The following is a 20541-nucleotide window of genomic DNA, read 5'->3' as shown; positions in this document are numbered from 1 at the left end:
GCTCTAATTTTTGCAGCTTTTGATAAGATCTGAGAAATAGAACAAGCTGCGTGCATTTCAGAGTTCAGTTTGCAGCTTCTGTCAGCAATACCATCTTCAGTAAACAGTGACCTAGTTTCTACTGGCATAAACAGTATCACTTTACCAGAGATGGAGATGCCTCCAATCTGTTTGATGCTCACAATTCTGTTTGAAATGTGTCCTAGTTTCATCTAAGTTTGTGAAATCAATTCTCCATTTCTACATTTAAAGAACTGAAACGCAAAGTTCCTCTGGAAAATACTTTATTTGCCAAACATTTTCATTATCAAGGAGGTAAATACATGATTCAAGTCTTGTGTCTATAGGGCGCCAAGACAAAAAATTAGCCAGATAGCCTAAGTTGTAGCCTCTGCCATCTTTGATAGGTGTATTTTACGTTTTGGTCACGAAACAGCAACACAACAAAGTGTTTACTCGAAGCATTAAGCAGACCTTTATCATGGGTCAAAAGAAAAACGTTCATCTGAAAACCTTTGGAATTAAAAGAAAAACAAGTAGAACCGGGTTTCTGAAAAAGTCTGGATAAGTATTGAGAAGAAAGTGTTTGATTTTCTAGATTTTATTCTAATCTAATGGTCTAGAAGATAAAATCTTGCATTTCTGATCATTTGAAGGGTTTTTACATTGAGATTTATGACCCATGTTCTAGTCCAACTCATTGTTCAATTTGGTATTTTTCGACAATTCCATATTGAGGCAAAATTGACAGTCTTTTCAATCTCTAGTCATTTTCAGATTATAGAAGCTTTTTAAACCTTAATCATAAAAACACCTAAAATACATCCCTTTGTGAAACAAAACTACTCAATAAGCCTTAGAATATTAATGAAAAGTTACTTTTTAGTAATTTTATTTCAAGAATTTATATTTATTGGGAAGCAACCAAATCCCTGCAGCGATAGTCCTCAGTTCCGTTGCTTCAGCTATAAAACAAAGTGATAATGAATAAATAAATGACAGGAGCCATTGTTGGGACCTGACTCAAGTGCATTTTTATTGAACGTTCATAACTGTTAAAAACATGTATAAAATTGGTCCTGTTTCAGAAACAAGGCACGCATAGTCATGTCAATCTTCAGTGTTCATGTCATTATTAGCATTATCATTTATCATCAACATAATCATCAGGACTTTCCATCTCATTATGTATCTAATAGTAGTATCAAGCATTCCCTAATATAAAAACACGTTCCAATTTATTTGTCACCGAGGTTAAAATTTTTATTCCGAGCAGCAAGACAATATTCATGCAAAGACAGAAGTAGTGGAGAACAAGATGCGAGCTGACTGGACTGATGGGTTCTTCAATAGTAGGTCTCCCGTTCCACCCAGCCTGGAAGAAAATAGAAAATTCAGATTTAGATAAAGATTCGGAGATCCTGATAAAAGATGAAAACTCCAGGCTAAAACAAAACACCCAAAACAATCTGCTCATCATAGATGGAAAGAAAAATAACGACAAAGGTTCCTGACTCACCTCCTGGGCTGCGTCTGAGGATCAGTTTACGGATTTCATCATAGATAAAGATGAGCAGGGAGTACGGGAAGGCGCAGAACCACCAGTTGGGTCTGGAAAACACCCCCAAGAAAGAGATTAGATCCATGAGAAACCTCAGCTCTGTATGTCAGCCTCAACTTGTTAGACCTTTTATGTTCATTACAAACATAAAATACTAAAGTTGTCAATCTCTCAAACCCCCAGTCGGTCGTGGCAGGTGGCCGCTCACACTGAGCCTGGTTCTGCTGGAGGTTTCTTCCTGTTAAAAGGGAGTTTTTCCTCTCCGCTGTCGCTACATGCATGCTCAGTATGAGGGATTGCTGCAAAGTCAACGCCAGTGACTGTCCACTGTCTCTACATGCTCATCCAGGAGGAGGGAATGCTGCAAGTCACTGACTGGATGCAATCTGCTGGGTTTCCTTAGATAGAAAAACTTTTTATCCAATTTGAATAAAAAGCTAACTCTGACTGCACTGTTCAATTGTTAGGATTAATTGGAACGTATGTACCTGACTGTTGTGAAGTGCCTTGAGACAACATGTGTTGTGAATTGGCTCTATATAAATAAAACTGAATTGAATTGAATCAATGAATTTATTTCAAGTACTTCTACAGTGGGGAGGGTTTAGATGTGGAATCTGCAAAAACAGAGACAGGAAGAAAGGAAAGACAACAGGAAAGGAGGAACAAAAGGAAGGCTGGGAGATAAAACAAGAAAAGATGGAAGAACACTAGGAATGAAGGTAGGACTAAAGGAAAAAAGAGAAAGAAAAGAGGAATGGCAGTATGATTCAAGGAAGGAAATGCGTGAAGAAGGAAATACAGAAAGGAAGCACAAGGACAGGAAATAGGTAGGGGACAAGGAAGAAAGGAAAGAAGGAAGGTAAAAAACAAGGAAGGAAGAATGGATAGATGTCTGTGGAGAAAAGAATGGGAAGGGACGTAAAATACAAAAAAGGAAGGAAGGAAAGTTATGAGTTAGAAACAATACAATGAAGAAAAAGGAAGGAAGGACATTTAGAGAATGGGATGGGTATTAATATCTGCGAAAATATTCTTCCATGTCCTTCTTCCCTAATTTTTTCAGACCTGAAATATACTGAAATCACATTCTAGAATTTTCCAGAATGCATAGGAACCCTGGGATGACCCCTGGATACTTGAAAATGGATGTACTCACTTGAGAGGATACATTCTAAGAGCAACGTCCATGCCTGGGCAGTAGGAGAGGAAGGCAGCAAGGGCAGTCTCCTCAAACAGTCCAAAGATCAGGATCTTATTTCTGAAATGCAACAAACATGAAATCAGAAGGTTCTAAATATCGTCCTGGTTGCAGTTTATGCGGACTTCGATTCCTGAAAATTAAACTCATTTACTCACTTCATGCCCTGCTGGAAGACAGAATTCCTCCTGGTCTTGCAGATAATCAGATCAGCCCACTGTACGATGACAATGCTGACAAAGAATGCAGTGTGGCAGGTGAACTCCACAATCTTTCTCTGCTCGTAAGTCTGTAGATCAGCAGATTTCATGTGACTCTAATATAATGGCACAGCTGAAACGTTCGTGACTTGTCAAGTTTAAAAAGACAAAGTGACTGACCCACTGCTGTCCATAGCTGTCCTCCAGGTCATTGTTGTACTTATTATCCCAGTTTACCCGTATTCCGACCAGAGTGGAAGGCAGGAAGCCGTTTTCAGCTAAGATCACAAAGTAAGTGAAGAAGCCCGCCAGTGCCTGGATCATTCCTACAGGAGCAACAGTCGATATGATAAGGTGGATCAGTCCAATACAGCAGGAATGTTTACAGAGAGATTGATCAAGCTGTCATTTAGCTCACAAGCTGGCTTTGTTCTCATATGGGATAAAAGTACTTTATACAGGCAAACATTTGTGAAGAATATAGATGGTGGCCCACCCTCTGCGGCTACAACACAACAGATTCTTCCAGAAAGACCATCAACAAGGTTTAGGTGTGCATTTATGGAAATTTTGGACTATTCTTCCAGCTGAGCATTTGTGAGGTCGAACACTAATGTTGGACAGGAAAGCTCCGCTTTAACTCTTCTCGAAGATAATCTGGTAGATTGAGGTCAGTCAAGTTTTTCCACCCTGAACCTGTTTGTCCATATCGTCATGGACATCTCTCTGAGCACATTCATATGGAAACAGGAATGTTTAAAAAAGCAGTCCGTACGCTAGGTGTTGGTTTTTATACAGCTGTGGCCACGGACATCTTGGAACACCAGAATTAAATGATTTTGCAATACAGAGTATGAGTGAGTCAGAATATTTAATTAAAAACATTAAGAACTAAATTGTAAGCTGAATACACATGCAGAGAAATGTGTTAGTCCTAGGGCTGTAGCCATTGATTATTTTAGTAAGTGATTAATCCACCACTTATTTTTTGATTAATTTATTATTTCAAGTAGAGATACTCGTCATAAATTATCATACTTCAATAAACGTGTTTTGAACTTAAAGAAGCTATACCTGAATTTTTTTTTTGTCTAGGTTAAGAAAAATGATTTTTACACAATATATTATGAATTAAAAGATGTACTTTGACAATAATTATTGACTAATTGATTGCGCAATCGAATGAGTCCAGCCTTTTTTTTAGTAGGAATAAGCAGTGAACTGGTATTAACACAGGACGACGGTTCTCGTCCAATGACACAACGAGGGGCGGAGCCTTTGCTAAGCAGCAGCTCCTCTAGCGCGTGCCCGACAGGCTATGTAAACAGAACAGCATGGCTGTTCGAAGCACGAGGGAAGGTAGCGATACCTCCACTGCCTGTCACCGCATGTCGACTGGGAGGAGACCAGGAAGGAGAGAAGGAGGGTTTTACATGGGTAAAAATGGTTGGTGGCGGGGCTTACCCCTAAAACTAAACTCATTCATGGTTCGAATGTGCGCAGAATTAGGGATAGTTCCTTTAAATATATATATATATATATATATATATATATATAAAAAAAATTTATTGCGCACTTTAAATGCATTATAAATGGCGGAAAAATAAAAATTCAATTCAATGCTCAGAACATGGCATTTTAATAAAGTCTTTAAATAAAAAAAAGCAAAAATGCATTTTGTTTCATGTTGCAATTGTGCAAAACTATGCCACTTGACAAGTTCTGCATAGAGCATGTTTACAGCCAAAGGTTTTTTATCTGAAATGCAAAACATTTTTTTTGTACACTTTTGGATCAATTACTGCTCTGAGTGGGTGTTCTTTCAGCAAAAGACATGTTTCACAGTCAGTATATTCCAGTTAACAATTCGATTACTACATTAGTTGACGATTATTAAATAACTGATTACTTGTACTCGTCGTCCTTCACTTTATCCGGGACCAGGTTGCGAGGGCAGCACATTTAGTAGAGACTTTCCCTCTTCCCAGACACCTCCCCTGGGGGGAGCCCAAGGTATTCCCAGGCCAGCCGAGGGACATAGTCCGTCCAGCGTATCCTGGATTGTGTCCTGTACCAACCCCTGGGCCTTCCCCCGGGGCATCCAGGAGGCATCAGATACAGATGTCAGAGCCATCTCAACTGACTCCTCTTGATGTGGAGGAGCAGCGGCTCAACTCTGTGCTCCTCAACCCATCTCTAAGGGAGTACCCGGCCACCCTGCGGAAGAAGCTCATTTCAGCCGCTTGTATCCAGGATCACATTCTTTCGGTCATGACCCAAAGTTCATGCTCATATGCAAGGGTAGGAATGTAGATCGATCGGTAAATCAAGAGCTTAATTTTTCGGCACAGCGTCCTCATCACTGTGGCGGCCGCACTGATCTGTCTGTCAATCTCCTGCTCCATTCTCCTCTCACTTGTGAACAAAGCTCCAAGATACTTTAACTCCTCCACTTAACTCCCTTCTCCTTAATCGTGATAATCAATTAATCCCGATTAATTCCATTAATTGTTTTAGCCCTAGATTGTGCCAGTTGTAAAGATGTGTAAAAAGCCTTATATGGAAGATTCAGTTGAAAGCTATTTTTATGACTGGCCACACCTTTCCAAACAACTAATGTTAGTCAATAGGCAATCATTTCTCCTAATTTGAGTTGTTCAGGGGCTTGGTTTACATGTAGATTGCATTATATTTTTGTTTAGGAGATTTTGTTCACCTCCCTCACCATAAACCTCAATCTGCTTTTTGACACACTGGATTCGATTTGGCATCTGAACCAACAGAAACTCAGGTCGAAAAATGTGCGTAGCAATTAGAATACATTGAAGTAAAAGGGCCCGCACAAACCCCTTGTGATCCCTTGCAACCAAACCAATCTGGAGGCAACCAATATAGACCCGCGGTCTTTTTTGGACGGAGCTATGCAGCAACTTGACGGGAAAGTCATGAGTCACGCAGGAAATGAGACACGGTGGCAAAGTAAAACAGATCCACTTTGGGGAAAATACAAAGTAAAATCTTCTAATCTCAAGGTAAACAGTACGCAATAGGAGCACAAAAGTAAAAAAAAAAAAATGAAACAGCAGTCTTGTTCGAGCAGCAACTGCAGCTTTGCGATTACTGCCAGACCGGCTTGTGCTCATGCTGTTGGGATTTCCGGTACATACTCTCGCCTGAATACTCGATTGTCCGTAGAGGCCTTACTTGAATGGCACATTCTCTTGTTTTTTTCTCCCATTTTGAAGAGTGGCTTAGAGTGCGTGTTACTACCCCTGGTGAAACATGAAGTCACTAAATGTTCAGACACTTTAAACTTCAACTTCAAGCTTCACTTACACTTCCTTGGTTAGAATTATTAAAAGGTTGCAATAAGAACTAGAAATGACATTTGAGCCAAAATAAAGACCTTTTAACAGAAAATTATATGTAGAAACTTTGAATTGAAAAAGGGCAACAAAAATTTGTTTTACTAGAGCTGAAAATGTCAACATACCTCATTCAGTGGTAATAGGGTCAAAGTTATTCATGGTGGTATTACAAAGAACGAGCAGACACTACAGTTCTCCATCAGTGATGGTCTATTTATGCTGCGTGCCTCTCTCCTTGTTATCTCAGGTCACCCAGATAATCAGCTTCCCAGATAACTCCAGAGGAGGACCTCAGCCTCTAAACTTCTGGCGTCCAAGTTACCAGGAAGTGTTTATTTACCGATTTGCCCGTATGCGATGCTGATGAGTCTCTCGTTCACCAGTTTGTCTGTTTTTGGGTTTCGGGGCTGTCTCTTCATGATGTCGCTCTCGGCTGCTTCGTAAGCCAGGGAGATGGCAGGAACCTGGTGGACAGGAAAGGACACAACACCAGTCAGAACCAAACACAGTGGTGGTGGTGGTGGTGGGGGGGGGGGGGGGGGGGTCAGAGCAGGATTCTGAAGTATAAAGGGTGAGACGTGTCCGTCTTTACCATGTCAGTTCCCAGATCGATACAGAGGATGGTGACGGTTCCTAGAGGCAGAGGGATGTTGGCGATGATGAAGAAGAGGAACGGGGTGATCTCAGGAATGTTACTGGTCAGAGTGTAGGCGATGGATTTCTTCAGGTTGTCAAAAATCAGACGACCTGATGAGAATATGAAATGCTCAATTAATCCTTCTGCAAGTCTTTATTAGGTGCGCTTAAAGAACTTTCTTTTTTTTTTACCTTCTTCAACTCCGGTAACAATGGAGGCAAAGTTGTCGTCTAGCAGGATCATGTCAGCCGCCTGCTTGGAGACGTCGGACCCAGCGATACCCATGGCAACACCGATGTCAGCTTTCTTCAAAGCTGGAGAGTCGTTTACACCGTCACCCGTCACGGCCACAATGGCTCCCTGCAGAGCCAAGAGGAGCGTAGAGTAGTTTTACTGTGATCAATGGAATATTTAAGGATTAGTGCTGGTAAGCTACAGCTGGAGTAAAAGAAAAAGGTAAAATACCAACCATTTTTTCAAAAACAAAGTCACTCTACTGCACTGAGGGAATTTTTCCAATCTAAGCTGTTCTGTAACATAACAATTTTTAGATGGACATGAGGAGAAAAAAGAATTGAAAACAAAAAAGATGCCACTCCAGTAAAGTACAAATTTAAAAGTTATGTGCCCCTGACAGTAATTGCACCTCCACAAAAAATTAAGCTTCTTGCATGTTCCAAGCATACAACAATAAACCGCAGGAATTGCATTCATATAAAAAGCTACAGTACCAATACGAGTTGAGCAATGGTGACGTGTTTATAGCTCAGATTGCCTGAATTGACAGTTAAATTAAAGCCTATAAATCAAAGTCAGTCTTGTCTGTCAGTTATAAACTCAATTTACAGGTGACATCTCCTGCCACTTATTAAATCGGTTTAATCATCCATCTCTTGAAGAACATATACAGGTCCTTCTCAAAATATTAACATATTGTGATAAAGTTCATTATTTTCCATAATGTTATGATGAAAATTTAACATTCATATATTTTAGATTCATTGCACACTAACTGAAATATTTCAGGTCTTTTATTGTCTTAATACGGATGATTTTGGCATACAGCTCATGAAAACCCAAAATTCCTATCTCACAAAATTAGCATATTTCATCCGACCAATAAAAAAAAAAGTGTTTTTAATACAAAAAACGTCAACCTTCAAATAATCATGTACAGTTATCCACTCAATACTTGGTCGGGAATCCTTTTGCAGAAATGACTGCTTCAATGCGGCGTGGCATGGAGGCAATCAGCCTGTGGCACTGCTGAGGTCTTATGGAGGCCCAGGATGCTTCGATAGCGGCCTTTAGCTCATCCAGAGTGTTGGGTCTTGAGTCTCTCAACGTTCTCTTCACAATATCCCACAGATTCTCTATGGGGTTCAGGTCAGGAGAGTTGGCAGGCCAATTGAGCACAGTGATACCATGGTCAGTAAACCATTTACCAGTGGTTTTGGCACTGTGAGCAGGTGCCAGGTCGTGCTGAAAAATGAAATCTTCATCTCCATAAAGCTTTTCAGCAGATGGAAGCATGAAGTGCTCCAAAATCTCCTGATAGCTAGCTGCATTGACCCTGCCCTTGATAAAACACAGTGGACCAACACCAGCAGCTGACACAGCACCCCAGACCATCACTGACTGTGGGTACTTGACACTGGACTTCTGGCATTTTGGCATTTCCTGCTCCCCAGTCTTCCTCCAGACTCTGGTACCTTGATTTCCGAATGACATGCAGAATTTGCTTTCATCCGAAAAAAGTACTTTGGACCACTGAGCAACAGTCTAGTGCTGCTTCTCTGTAGCCCAGGTCTGGGGAATGCGGCATCTGTAGCCCATTTCCTGCACACGCCTGTGCACGGTGGCTCTGGATGTTTCTACTCCAGACTCAGTCCACTGCTTCCGCAGGTCCCCCAAGGTCTGGAATCAGCCCTTCTCCACAATCTTCCTCAGGGTCCGGTCACCTCTTCTCGTTGTGCAGCGTTTTCTGCCACACTTTTTCCTTCCCACAGATTTCCCACTGAGGTGCCTTGATACAGCACTCTGGGAACAGCCTATTCGTTCAGAAATTTCTTTCTGTGTCTTACCCTCTTGCTTGAGGGTGTCAATAGTGGCCTTCTGGACAGCAGTCAGGTCGGCAGTCTTACCCATGATTGGGGTTTTGAGTGATGAACCAGGCTGGGAGTTTTAAAGGCCCCAGGAATCTTTTGCAGGTGTTTAGAGTTAACTCGTTGATTCAGATGATTAGGTTCATAGCTCGTTTAGAGACCCTTTCAATGATATGCTAATTTTGTGAGATAGGAATTTTGGGTTTTCATGAGCTGTATGCCAAAATCATCCGTATTAAGACAATAAAAGACCTGAAATATTTCAGTTAGTGTGCAATGAATCTAAAATATATGAATGTTAAATTTTCATCATTACATTATGGAAAATAATGAACTTCATCACAATATGCTAATATTTTGAGAAGGACCTGTATAGTGCATGTCAAGTCTCCATCCATCATCTTGACTAGAATGGATCATAGATTCTAGTTCTGCACCATGACAGACCAGAGCCCATTTTACAGAAGACAATGCCCCAACCGGTCTAGTCATCTTCCACATTGTTGTGAACAGCATGAGGTCCAACAAACCAAAACAGAAGCATTCTTAAACGTCTCGTTTATTGTCCAAGATTTTCTTCTTTCACCTACCTAAAATCATTCAGCACTGGCATAATGAAAGCCTGGTGGTTTAGGTTTGCAGCCTTTAAAAGTAGTAGCTTCTTTTATGCATCTGGTTGACGAATAAGGAGACATTTGAGTTATAGAGCATAAAAAAGGGAAGAATTTTAATGAAGAATTGCAATCCCTTTAGAGTTAACCTGCACCGATTGCAGTGTTCTGGCCGATCATTGATCTTTAAAAAGCCTGACCTGCTAATTCAAATTTTGTCTTTTTTATTTTTATTCCCAACAGTCAGGTGTTAGGTCACAATAAACCTTAAATGTTCTAATTGTATTTTACTGAAAAAAATTGAACAATACGTCTTTCATTTTTCACATCTTAAAAAGAAACAAAACTTGCACAATAGGTTAGACAACTAGATAATATCGGTTTCACATCTAAGTATCGGCCAATCACCCAAAATTATGGAGATCAGGGCCGATCAATGGCCAGCCAACCAATCTGTACACCCCTATTAACTGTGTGGCTTTATTGCTCGGTCAACCATTCTAAGTAAGACTACGGGAATTGAACACCAGTCCACGTGGGCCGATGTCCAGCATCTTTTTAAACGTTTCTCTGCTTAAAATACATCTGAACTGAATCATCAGGTCATTAGGAGGGATCTGTAGAACCTGACACTAATCAGCCATTTGATTCAAGGTTTTGGACCACCAGTTGATCCTTCACCAGTTAATGCCCTCTTTCCATACCCATAGGCTGCCACTTCATCCCCAACTACTGCCATTTGGTACCCCCTATTCAGAAAACATTGCATATAATATTTTCCTTGGCATTTCAAGTATTTTGCCAAATTTCGGAGACAACAAATAATAATAAAACAAAAACCCTCAAATCTCACATTTTACTTAATGATTCATATTACACCCGATTTGAGCTCATTTTTTCTCTGATCCCCATTATGGGTCCACTTATTGAAATCATTGGGTATCACGGCAAGTACAAAACAGACACTGCTGTTTTTCGTACCTGAAATTATTCGTTATGCACCAACCTAAACTGCAAAAATACAAAATGGTGAAGGGACAAAATGACCAGCACCCACACTTGTTGTTCCTGCCTACCTGTCTCTGACAGCCCTCGACAATGATGAGTTTCTGCTGCGGGGAGGTCCTGGCAAAAACTATTTCTGTGTGGTACTTTAAGATGTCATCAAGCTGCTCTGGGGACAGATCCTTCAGGTCGCCACCATGTACAACGCAAGCCTTGGCATCCCTGGAGTGACAATGTACGTATTAAAGCATTATGGTCTGATTTCAGGAACACTGAAGCCATATTTAAAACAAACTAAGACCAAGAACACAACCCTGAGGTTTTCCACATACAGATATATAGAGTTTTTATGCCGTTTATGTCACTACATGCCAATTATTTTGTGATAACAGTACCTTGGATTAACTTCATTGATCGGAATATTTAAACGTGCAGCAATGTCCTCAACGGTCTCGTTGCCTTCAGAGATAATACCCACTCCTTTAGCGATAGCCTTGGCTGTGATTGGATGATCACCTGTTACCATTATAACCTATGGAATGGCAGTTTTTAATTATTTATTTATGTATGTAGAGAAAGTTAAAATTAATCCACTTCTTGTTTTAAAAACATTAGTAAAATATAGCAGACCTTGATTCCTGCACTCCTACATTTACCCACAGCGTCAGGCACGGCAGCACGAGGAGGATCGATCATAGATATGAGGCCAACAAAGCACAGGTTCTCGATGGGGAAGTTCACTTCCTCAGTGTTAAAAGCAAAGTCATCTGGGAACTGCTCATCAGGCAGGCTGAAATGACAGAAACCGAGCACCCTCTCCCCTAGACCTCCTAGTTCCAGGTAGGCGTTCTGAAAAGCATCTTTCATTTCATCGTCCAGAGGCTGCTCTTTGCCCTGGATCAGGATGGTGGCGCAGCGGTCCAAAATTCTCTCTGGGGCTCCTTTCATCACTAGCAGGTGCTTTGATTCTGCGTCAGGTCCAGGGTTCTTGTGAATGGAGAGCTAATAATAAAAGAGGGTGGGAAACAGAGGCCCGATTGAGTATCTCATGTTTTGTATGCTTAATTTTCAGCTGTGGGATAAAAATGTGACGAAGGAAAGGAAAAGTCGGCATTAATGCCTCTCCTTGACAACTTGGGATGTGGAACTGGTAAAAAGACTGTTAAAAGGTACTCAGACAGATTCTTAACGTTGAGTTTCCTGATGAAGAAATGACTGATAATATACCTGGTACTTGTTGGTGGAGTTAAATGGGATCTCAGAAATTTTGGGGGTCTTCTTTCTCATTTCCGCCACCGATCCACAGCAAAGCTCGATGCATTTCAACAAAGCAGACTCCGAAGCATCACCAGCCACATCTCGCTTTTAAACACAAAGGATGGAAAAAATGATCCGATTATTGTCATAAACGTCTCTTTCTCCACACGTTCTTATTTAATTCATCTACAATGCATAGCAGGTTGAATAATAAAAGAGCCAATTTTGTACGTTTCTTGCTGCAGTCACATAATTACAGGCCTTGATAAAAATACCATGTTTACCCTGCCCACATTATATAACAGAGACTTAAAGAAAGAAGTAATGAGCTGTGAACAATAAGAGGGGTAATTATGATGCCAGATAGACACTTACACACACGGGTGTAATAGGATATAAAAACAAGTTACAAAAACAGTGACTGAAGAGAGTCTCAGAGCCTAGACGGATGTATATTTGTGTGTATAAGTGTTTTGATGGGAGGGGTTCAGATTAGTCTTAATGTGTGTGTGTGTGTGTCTGTGTGTGTCTGTGTGTGTGTGTGTGTGTGTGTGTGTGTGTGTACAACCCAGAGAAGGAAGAAAACTTGTTTTTAACCACACAAGTTTAAACGTTTCGCCAGGAAAATACTTTATTTTCCGTTTTATTTTTTTATATTTCACAAGTAAACCTATGAAAATGATTTTTAAATACAATTTTGTTTTCCAGCCAACAGATTGAAAAGCCTTTTTCTGGGAATTTCTAGGACATTACTTGTTATACTTCAGTGCGTTTTACTACAATTTTATTTGTGACCAACTCAAAGTACTGCGTAATTGTCAGCGTTCTTTGCCGTTTAAAAGTGTTTTTGTCAGGCTGTTCCTCGCAGTAAGTGAAAAACCAAAAACAATCAGTGAGTTAAGACTTCATCTAAAGATAAATGAATGTAAAAAGGCTCAATTAGTTTCTAGGAAATTAGATTTTATAGCTTTGAAATAATAGAATAAAGTCTTAGAAACATTTTTCTTTCACATCAGTGTTTAAAAGCAGACTGACACAATATTTCATTCAACCAGGAAGTCTAAAAAGGTATAATATTAATTTCTTACACGAAAAAGTAGCCCATTTGATTTAAAACACTGTAATCATAGTCTACACAGTCAATATTAACCATTATTGGTATTAATAGAGTTCTTGGTTTCTGGAGTTTGAGTTCTAGAAAAGCCAACTCCTTATTTTTTCCCATCAAAGAAACAAACAAATGCAGTTTAAACGGAAAAGAGGTGAGCAGAAATATACCTTCAAAATAGGAATGTTGCTCTGCTCAGCCAGGAAGACGGCTCGGTTGCAGAGTCCGGCGACCCTGGCCAGAGCCGCCCAGGTGGCCGAACTCCTGTCGAACGAGGTGCCGCTCTGGTTCTCCGTGGTGTCAGCTTCGTGGATCTGGTTGTCGAACCACATGTGGGCCACGGTCATCCTGTTCTGGGTCAGGGTGCCAGTTTTGTCCGAGCAGATGGTGGAGGTGGAGCCCAGAGTCTCAACAGCTTCCAGATTCTTCACCAGGCAGTTCTTCTTGGCCATACGCTTGGCAGTCAGAGTCAGACACACCTGAAGACAAAAACCTAATCTTCAACAAAACCCTTCTTCTGAAATATGACGAAGAACAAGAGGACACCAGGACTTACGGTGACAGTAGCCAGGAGACCTTCTGGCACGTTGGCTACGATGATACCGATGAGGAAGATGACAGCCTCCAGCCAGGTGTATCCGAGGATGAGGGACAGCACAAAGAAAGAAACACCCAGGAAGACGGCAACACCAGTGATGATGTGGATGAAGTGCTCGATCTCAATGGAGATGGGAGTGCGCCCAACCTCCAGTCCAGAAGCCAGCGTGGCGATTCGGCCCATGACTGTACGGTCTCCAGTGCTGATCACGATACCACGAGCAGTTCCTGCAGGGATTAAGTGTTTGATTTTAATCAAAGCAAGAAATTTAACAACGAGTTTCTGAAGTCCTTGGAAGATTCCTGCCCTCATACCTTCAACACAGTTGGTGGAAAAGAAAGCAATGTTCCGGGTCTCCAGTGGGTTCTCGTTGGAGAAGTCAGGGGTACGAGTCTGAGGTTCTGATTCACCAGTCAGGGAGGAGTTGTCCACCTGAGCAACGGGAACGCAGGTTTAAAATTAACAATTTGGCAGTATTCTGCTCTCAGAAACAAAGCCAACTTTCTGCTTGAATGATCATAATTGACTAACTTCACAGAGTTTCTATGCAGTTTGGAAAAATATGGAATTTTACTCAAGTATTTTCAATATATGGACAAAAAAATGATTAAGTGATTTTACTTCCAATTTCATTTCCAATTTAAATATGCCATTTAAAAATCATCATCGCAGAACTGTATTTATCCATCTCTTCATTTGCCGTTCTTTTTCCATTCCTTGCATCCTTCCATCTGTCCCTCCATCCATCCTTCCCTGCATACATGCATCCTTCTGTATGCCTTTCCTTGCATCAGTCCTTCCTTCTGTGCAACCATTTTGTTTCTTTACATCATGTGGTTGTTCCAGGTTCCATATTTAAAACCTCACCTCTGTATAACTATCTTTTTTAAATTCATAGAACACTATTGTATTTTACATTAAAAAAGGCTGTTAAAAAGCATTGATAGTTCATGGAAACTCAACCTGGAAGATTATGGAATTAAGACATGACAGAAGTGTAGAAACTCTGTATGCAGAAACCAGTAATAAAGCTAAACCTGTGATAAAGCTCTCTGAAATGCTGCTTTATAGTTCAGGACCCAATGTGGGTCACAGGCCCTTCCACAGAAAAAGCCTCCAGCTGGTCACAGGAGGAAGCTTCAAAGAGCAAAAATGAAAGCCAGATTAGGTTTTCAAGCCCAACTTCAAAGTCACAAAGCGGTTGGTTCATAAATATGTAGCAAAAAAAACAAACAAATTATATACATATATATATAAATAAACGTCTACATTCTTTAAAATCTACACCAAATCTGACTTTTCTCTCCTTTGGGTTTAGAAAACTACAGGAAGAGTTTGAGTGAAAGCACCAACCTTGCAGCCGTGAGCAGAAATGATCCTGAGATCAGCAGGAATCCGGTCTCCACCTTTCACCTCAACCAGATCCCCGACAACCACATCCTCAGCATTAAGGCTCTTCTTCTCACCGTCACGAACCACCAGGGCTTGCTGCAAGACCAGATGTTTTAGCGGCCGGTTCTGACACCATATTTCCAACATGCACAAACGGATGAATGCTAAGCTAATCGAGGAGCACCTGTGGGACCAGGTTCTTGAAGGAGTCCATGATCTTGGAGCTCTTGGCCTCTTGATAGTAGGAGAAGCAACCAGTGATGATGACGACAGCAGACAGCACAACACCTAAATACAACTTCAAACAGAGAAACAGCTAATTTAACTCCCCGGGATGGTTCTCCTTGGGATTTATAAGGATTTCTTTCATACATTGTCATTAGCAGGCTCGTCTTCCATTGCAGCCTGGATACCATAAGCCAGGAAACAGAGGACAGCTCCAGTCCACAGCAGCATGGAGAAACCACCAAACATCTACAAGAAATCAGCGGAGGTGATTAGATCTAAATTGAACTTAACTGTAAAGTCTTTGACCACCAATAGTATCCAGTTTTACCTGTTTGCAGAATTTGACCCACTCAGGGGTGGTGGGAGGAGGTGTGAGGGCATTTGGCCCATCACGGGCCAGAATCTCAGCAGCTTTCGCACCACTCAAACCCTGGAAAGAAGTAGATTCAGTCACACGTGGTAGTAAATCCTCATGCTGTTCAGTTACCTTCGGTTTAAGGTTATTAGCATGTTTCATCATCATTGTTTACAACTCAATGAAACATATTTGAGTCCAGAGGGGACAGCAGGTGCAGCTGTCGCCTAGCTGCCCAGCATCAACAGGAGAAACAGGGCTGTAGCAAGGGAAAGAATCCTGAGGGGAGAGAAAAACGGGATGGCACCAAATGTAGGGCAGGGGGGCTTCTTCAGCTTATTAACACATGCTCGCACACACATGCAGAGCCTGGAGTGACCCTAATTAGAGGCAGATTTAGTTTCCTTTCAAGACTGATTTCAAGTAATGAAATCCTCTGAAACAGGTTACTCTTGACTCTTGTTTGGTTTTTATTCGATTGGCTAATGGATGAAGTTTAAGCAAACAAGACATATTGGCAATTTACCAATTAGGCTTACATAGACCTCAGTAGTATGTAGGAGAGCTGTATATAGCCACAACAGCCTAGTTCCTCCTCCTCATACTGGTCACCAGCTTGGTCACACATTGCTGTGGGACGCCATCTCATTTTTTCCAACCAGCATTGGTTGCGAGCCCTAAATTCTGGAAATAGTCTTTGATCAACCTTGACTGTGCGAGTAAGCGTTGACATGTAGCATATGTTTCGGTCCCTTAGATTGGAGAAATGGGATTGCCACTAGCTAAAGAATCTTATCTTGATATCGCTCAGGGTTGAGATTGCCCACCAATAATGACAAACCTTGTTTTTTTAGGGAGGCGTCATCCCACTGCTTCCATCAAAAGCTGTTTGGCATTGGGAGACAGGATTTCGCAAATGTTTTATGGGGGTGACCCACATACCAAACTGCTTTTTTGTCAAATTTACAATGTGACACAATTTTTACTTTTTTAATTAGGGCAAAACCAATACGTAGGGGTTTTCCACTGGTTTGTTTTATTGCTTCAGTGTTTACAGGTCAACAGAGCTGTCAGCTGATTAACATTTTCCTGCATTAATTAATATCGCAGAACAAAAGAGCGTTGCATGGTGCAGAACTGTGGACCTAGGAAGCACATCTTGACCGGGGAGATCAGACTGGTAGAACTGGGCTGTTTGTGTCCATGAAGCTAACAGTTTAACAGATATCATTAGCTTATGTTGCGAGGTAGGTGCAGACAGGAGCTTCACCGCCCTTTTTTACCTTGCTCTCAAACATCAGTGTTGTAGAGTTACCGCAGCTAGCATGTGCCATCGTTTGGCATTTTGGGTTTTTCGGTATGTCTGCCCGAAAGTCAAAGTACCTCTGAGCAACACTTGTGTTTGCCTTATCGAATAATTACCATCTGTTATTTTTTTCTAGCTGTATACACCATGTTAGCAAAGCTTAATCTTCCAGCAGCAGCTCTTTGTTTTGGTCAGGTACAGGGAGGGGAGGGGCTGAGTGTCTCTGTTATTGCAGCGCTGCTGCCGGAAGAAGAGCCACAATTTGGACAAATGGGAATGGGTCACTTTATAACAATTTTGACACAAACTGTGCATCTATGAATAATTCATTTTGTGGTATCAATTATTTTAAAATATTAATTATTTTAACCCTACTTTTAAAGTTCCACCGTGATACAGAAATCAGGCCTACAATGAAATTATATGAACTCACTGTTAAGGACAAGGTTGATTTTTTTTTTCCCTAAAATGTTTGTGCTGGCAGCAATCAGGCTAAAAATTTTGTAATTCATTATCTTTATCGAACTCAGAGCATTCTGAGTTAAGCTTATAATCTTTACATTTAATGAAGGGCACTGTCACCATAAGCAAAAAATAAAAATGTCAGTCAATGCAAACATCAGACAGATTTGACAGTTTAAAATTTGTTTTAAACGTTTGTCATTTCAGTCAGTTTTTTTTTTTTTTTTTTTTTAAAGGAATGTTTAGGCTTTTTTCCATTTTTGTTGCACATTTAGAAGTTTAAAAGGAACATTTTGCCATTTCAAAACTCAAAACATGCTTTGATCTCTTAAAAGACATTCAACCAAATGTCAGCTGCCAAACTAAAAAAAGAAAAGAGAATCCTTTGCAGCAAACAGCAGCCAGCAAGCTGCTGATTCTAAATATTTCTCTAATCTCACTGTGAAATGCTCTTAAACCACACAATGCCACAAGCCAACACCATTACAGCCTGGTGTCATTTTTACCCGTCCATGTGCGGGACATTTGAGCTCTGATGTTCCAAAACATTTAATTTGTCTCAACTCACATTGCTGAGGTCTGTTCCATATTTGCGCTGGAGCTCGTCCAGGTTCAGCCTGTGATCATCCTGCAACGAGAGCACGGAGACAAGTGTTCATGTCGTGTGTGTGTGTGTGTGTGTCCAATATGGCCAATGCCAGTGACATTTACAGCCCATTGTGTACTGACCTTTTGTTTCCCCAATAACCACCTTTCATAAGACAGAAACTATAATAACATTTATAGATTTAAGAAGCACACAATAAAAAGAGACAAAGGAAAAGGTGGAACATGCAGTGAACTAAAAAGATGGGATTAAATCTAAAGTGAAAAAATGACAGCTTAAAGCTTAAACGTTTTAAAGTAAATGTTTAACAGTGCATCAAAGAGGTCTTGAGATTTCTAGAGGCATAGGAACTTTAAACCTACAACAATACAGAGGATGTCACATGAAAGAGACTGAACAATAAGAGGAAGGCAGCCTGAAGTTTGTGAGGAGTGTAAAAAAACAAAATTGATGCATTTATACTCACCATGTCCACCTCCTTCTTCAGTTCGTCCATATCCTTTTCTTTCTTCTTCCCTTTTCCCTTCTTCTTACCACCCTGCTCCGAGGTGGCAGCCAGCTCATACTGCTCTCGTCCTTCCTGGGAACACATAGGAGAAAAGATAAATGAGATCGTTTCATAGGGCGACTTGAAAATGTGCACCATTACTGGCAGAAATGGTTTCATCAAGGTCGCACATCATGGCAGATGTGGGTGGTCTTGGCACCGCAACTCCATCCATCCATATAACCTGCAGCATCAGAGATGTGCTTCTCTGACATGATGCTGAATCTTGCTCAAACTATCTCTAGGTTTTCTAGTTTGATATTCTGTATCATCAGGGACTCTGTTGGAGCTTTGGAAAACCCTGTTTATGCTCCACAGGATTTGCTACATGTTTGATTCTAGAGATTGATAAAAATGGTCCCCAGCCTTCATCAAACATCCTGTGCTACTCTGAAATAATCCCCCCCCCGACATTCTCTAATCTCACACCGTTGAGGTGCTTTGGGATTACATATGCAGCAGCTGGCAAATATTGGAAAAAAGTTTGCCGTTTTGAAAATCTCATATTTAATATAACCCTTAAAAACTTTCTAAAACAGTTCATTCTTCATAACTCATTTTATTCCTTTCATATTTCTTAAAAACTACTTTTCCTCTCCTTGTTAGTGTTTCTAACCTATGAATTAAAGCACATATGTAGATCTAATCTTTGATCATAACAAGAACAAAAATAGACTTCAAAGCTACTTTCCTATAGAAAGTACTCCTAGCTAAGTTCTTCTGTATTGGCTATTGCCACCACAGCTTTTTTGATCTATAATAATTGTGAGGAATAGTTATCCAAGATTTGTGTTTAATGTATGCATTCATTTTTTTAGTCTAATTTAGCATTTTCTTTATTGCAAAGCACTCATGTGTTGATAAAAACACCTTAAAAAAAGTTTTCAATCTACAAAGCTCCACAAGTCCAATGTTACCTGGTTCATTTTGCAAGCCAAAACTACCAAATGTTTGGACACACCTGGCTTTTCCTTATTTGTGTTACTTTCTACATTGTAGGTACATAGTGAAGACATCAAAACCACAAAGCATTTTTTAAAAGAGCTTCGTGAAGTGGTGAACTGAAATGTTTTTTTTGAAGGAGTTCCCAGAGGCAGGAATAAAAATAAAGCCAAACGTTTGAATAGTAGTGTAAAAATGAGCCTTGAAAAGGCTAAGAAATTTCAGCCAAATAGTAAGGGTTAATAGGGCTTTCCTTGCATTTTACAGATTAAAGTTAAACTGATTACACTTTCTGTAACTTAGTTTTTTTGTTTGTTGTATAACAAATGTTCCCATCTCCAGATTAAACACGCATTCACCAACAGCTTTTCAGCAGCTCCAAGTCTTATGGAACAATAAACCAGTCATTCGCTGATAATCACACTTGGACATTTTGCCGATTTTAACTCCAGCTGGGAGACAAATTCTTCAATTTCACGGTAGGCAGTAGAGATTTCAAATAAACAGTAATGCTGAAGTACTAAAAACACACTTCAGATTAGTTTGTGTGACTAACTGCACACTTGACATCCACCATCACGCAATCAGCTTTGGCACAAAGCGGCAGTCGGCCTCTCGTCTGTCCCCATCTCCCCGCTGTCTCCTCTGCAGACGTCCTTTCTTGTTATCAGCATTCACAGCAGCTGACAAGGGGAGGGTGGCAGGGTGGGGCGTTACACATTATCTAGTGAACTCTGAACACCAGAACTACACAACAAATTCAGCTCAACGTTTTTGTCAGCCGCTTGAAATTGACCCCTCGCTTATTTAACAAGAAACCTTTTTTTAATCCAGCGTGAAGCGATTAGCCAACTCCGTTTGTCTTAACACCTTCAGCCTATCCGATCTCTTGCACTGGCTGCAATAAGACCAGTATAATGAGCTTACAGTTGGTTTTAAGACAGCAGCAGATGGCCAGCCAATACCTCTGCCTGTTTAAGAACCTGAACAATCTTCAGATGTTTACAAACCTTGTACTATTACATCTTAAAAAGATGAAAACAGTCTTTAA

At 40.6% G+C, this 20541-nt stretch overlaps 1 protein-coding gene across 2 annotated transcripts in view; it reads right to left on the bottom strand.

The window, feature by feature from the left end:
• Nucleotides 1-1011: 1011 nt before the first annotated feature.
• The window catches only part of LOC124861835 (sodium/potassium-transporting ATPase subunit alpha-1), a 34875-nt gene continuing 15345 nt past the window's right edge, over nucleotides 1012-20541 (bottom strand). Inside the window, exons 1-21 of one of the 2 annotated variants that reach the window (XM_047355783.1) lie at nucleotides 18468-18608; nucleotides 17963-18022; nucleotides 15600-15701; nucleotides 15416-15517; nucleotides 15228-15341; nucleotides 15005-15139; nucleotides 13966-14083; nucleotides 13610-13878; nucleotides 13224-13532; nucleotides 11916-12050; nucleotides 11319-11690; nucleotides 11084-11220; nucleotides 10760-10910; nucleotides 7159-7327; nucleotides 6923-7077; nucleotides 6671-6794; nucleotides 3143-3288; nucleotides 2921-3051; nucleotides 2721-2822; nucleotides 1520-1611; nucleotides 1012-1375 (exon numbers count right to left, since the gene is read on the bottom strand). In XM_047355783.1, the coding sequence (XP_047211739.1) occupies nucleotides 1347-1375; nucleotides 1520-1611; nucleotides 2721-2822; nucleotides 2921-3051; nucleotides 3143-3288; nucleotides 6671-6794; nucleotides 6923-7077; nucleotides 7159-7327; nucleotides 10760-10910; nucleotides 11084-11220; nucleotides 11319-11690; nucleotides 11916-12050; nucleotides 13224-13532; nucleotides 13610-13878; nucleotides 13966-14083; nucleotides 15005-15139; nucleotides 15228-15341; nucleotides 15416-15517; nucleotides 15600-15701; nucleotides 17963-18022; nucleotides 18468-18593 (3078 nt within the window). In that variant the 5' untranslated portion in view covers nucleotides 18594-18608 and the 3' untranslated portion in view covers nucleotides 1012-1346. Of the gene's footprint in view, nucleotides 1376-1519; nucleotides 1612-2720; nucleotides 2823-2920; nucleotides 3052-3142; nucleotides 3289-6670; nucleotides 6795-6922; nucleotides 7078-7158; nucleotides 7328-10759; nucleotides 10911-11083; nucleotides 11221-11318; nucleotides 11691-11915; nucleotides 12051-13223; nucleotides 13533-13609; nucleotides 14084-15004; nucleotides 15140-15227; nucleotides 15342-15415; nucleotides 15518-15599; nucleotides 15702-17962; nucleotides 18023-18467; nucleotides 18609-20541 lie in introns of those variants that run through there. The other variant, XM_047355782.1, reaches the window with a different exon arrangement.

Source organism: Girardinichthys multiradiatus, chromosome 24 (genome assembly GCF_021462225.1).
Source record: "Girardinichthys multiradiatus isolate DD_20200921_A chromosome 24, DD_fGirMul_XY1, whole genome shotgun sequence".
Taxonomy (NCBI): Eukaryota; Metazoa; Chordata; class Actinopteri; order Cyprinodontiformes; family Goodeidae; genus Girardinichthys; species Girardinichthys multiradiatus.
Note: the sequence above shows the minus strand (reverse complement) of the source record. Positions and strands in the feature narration are given on the sequence as shown.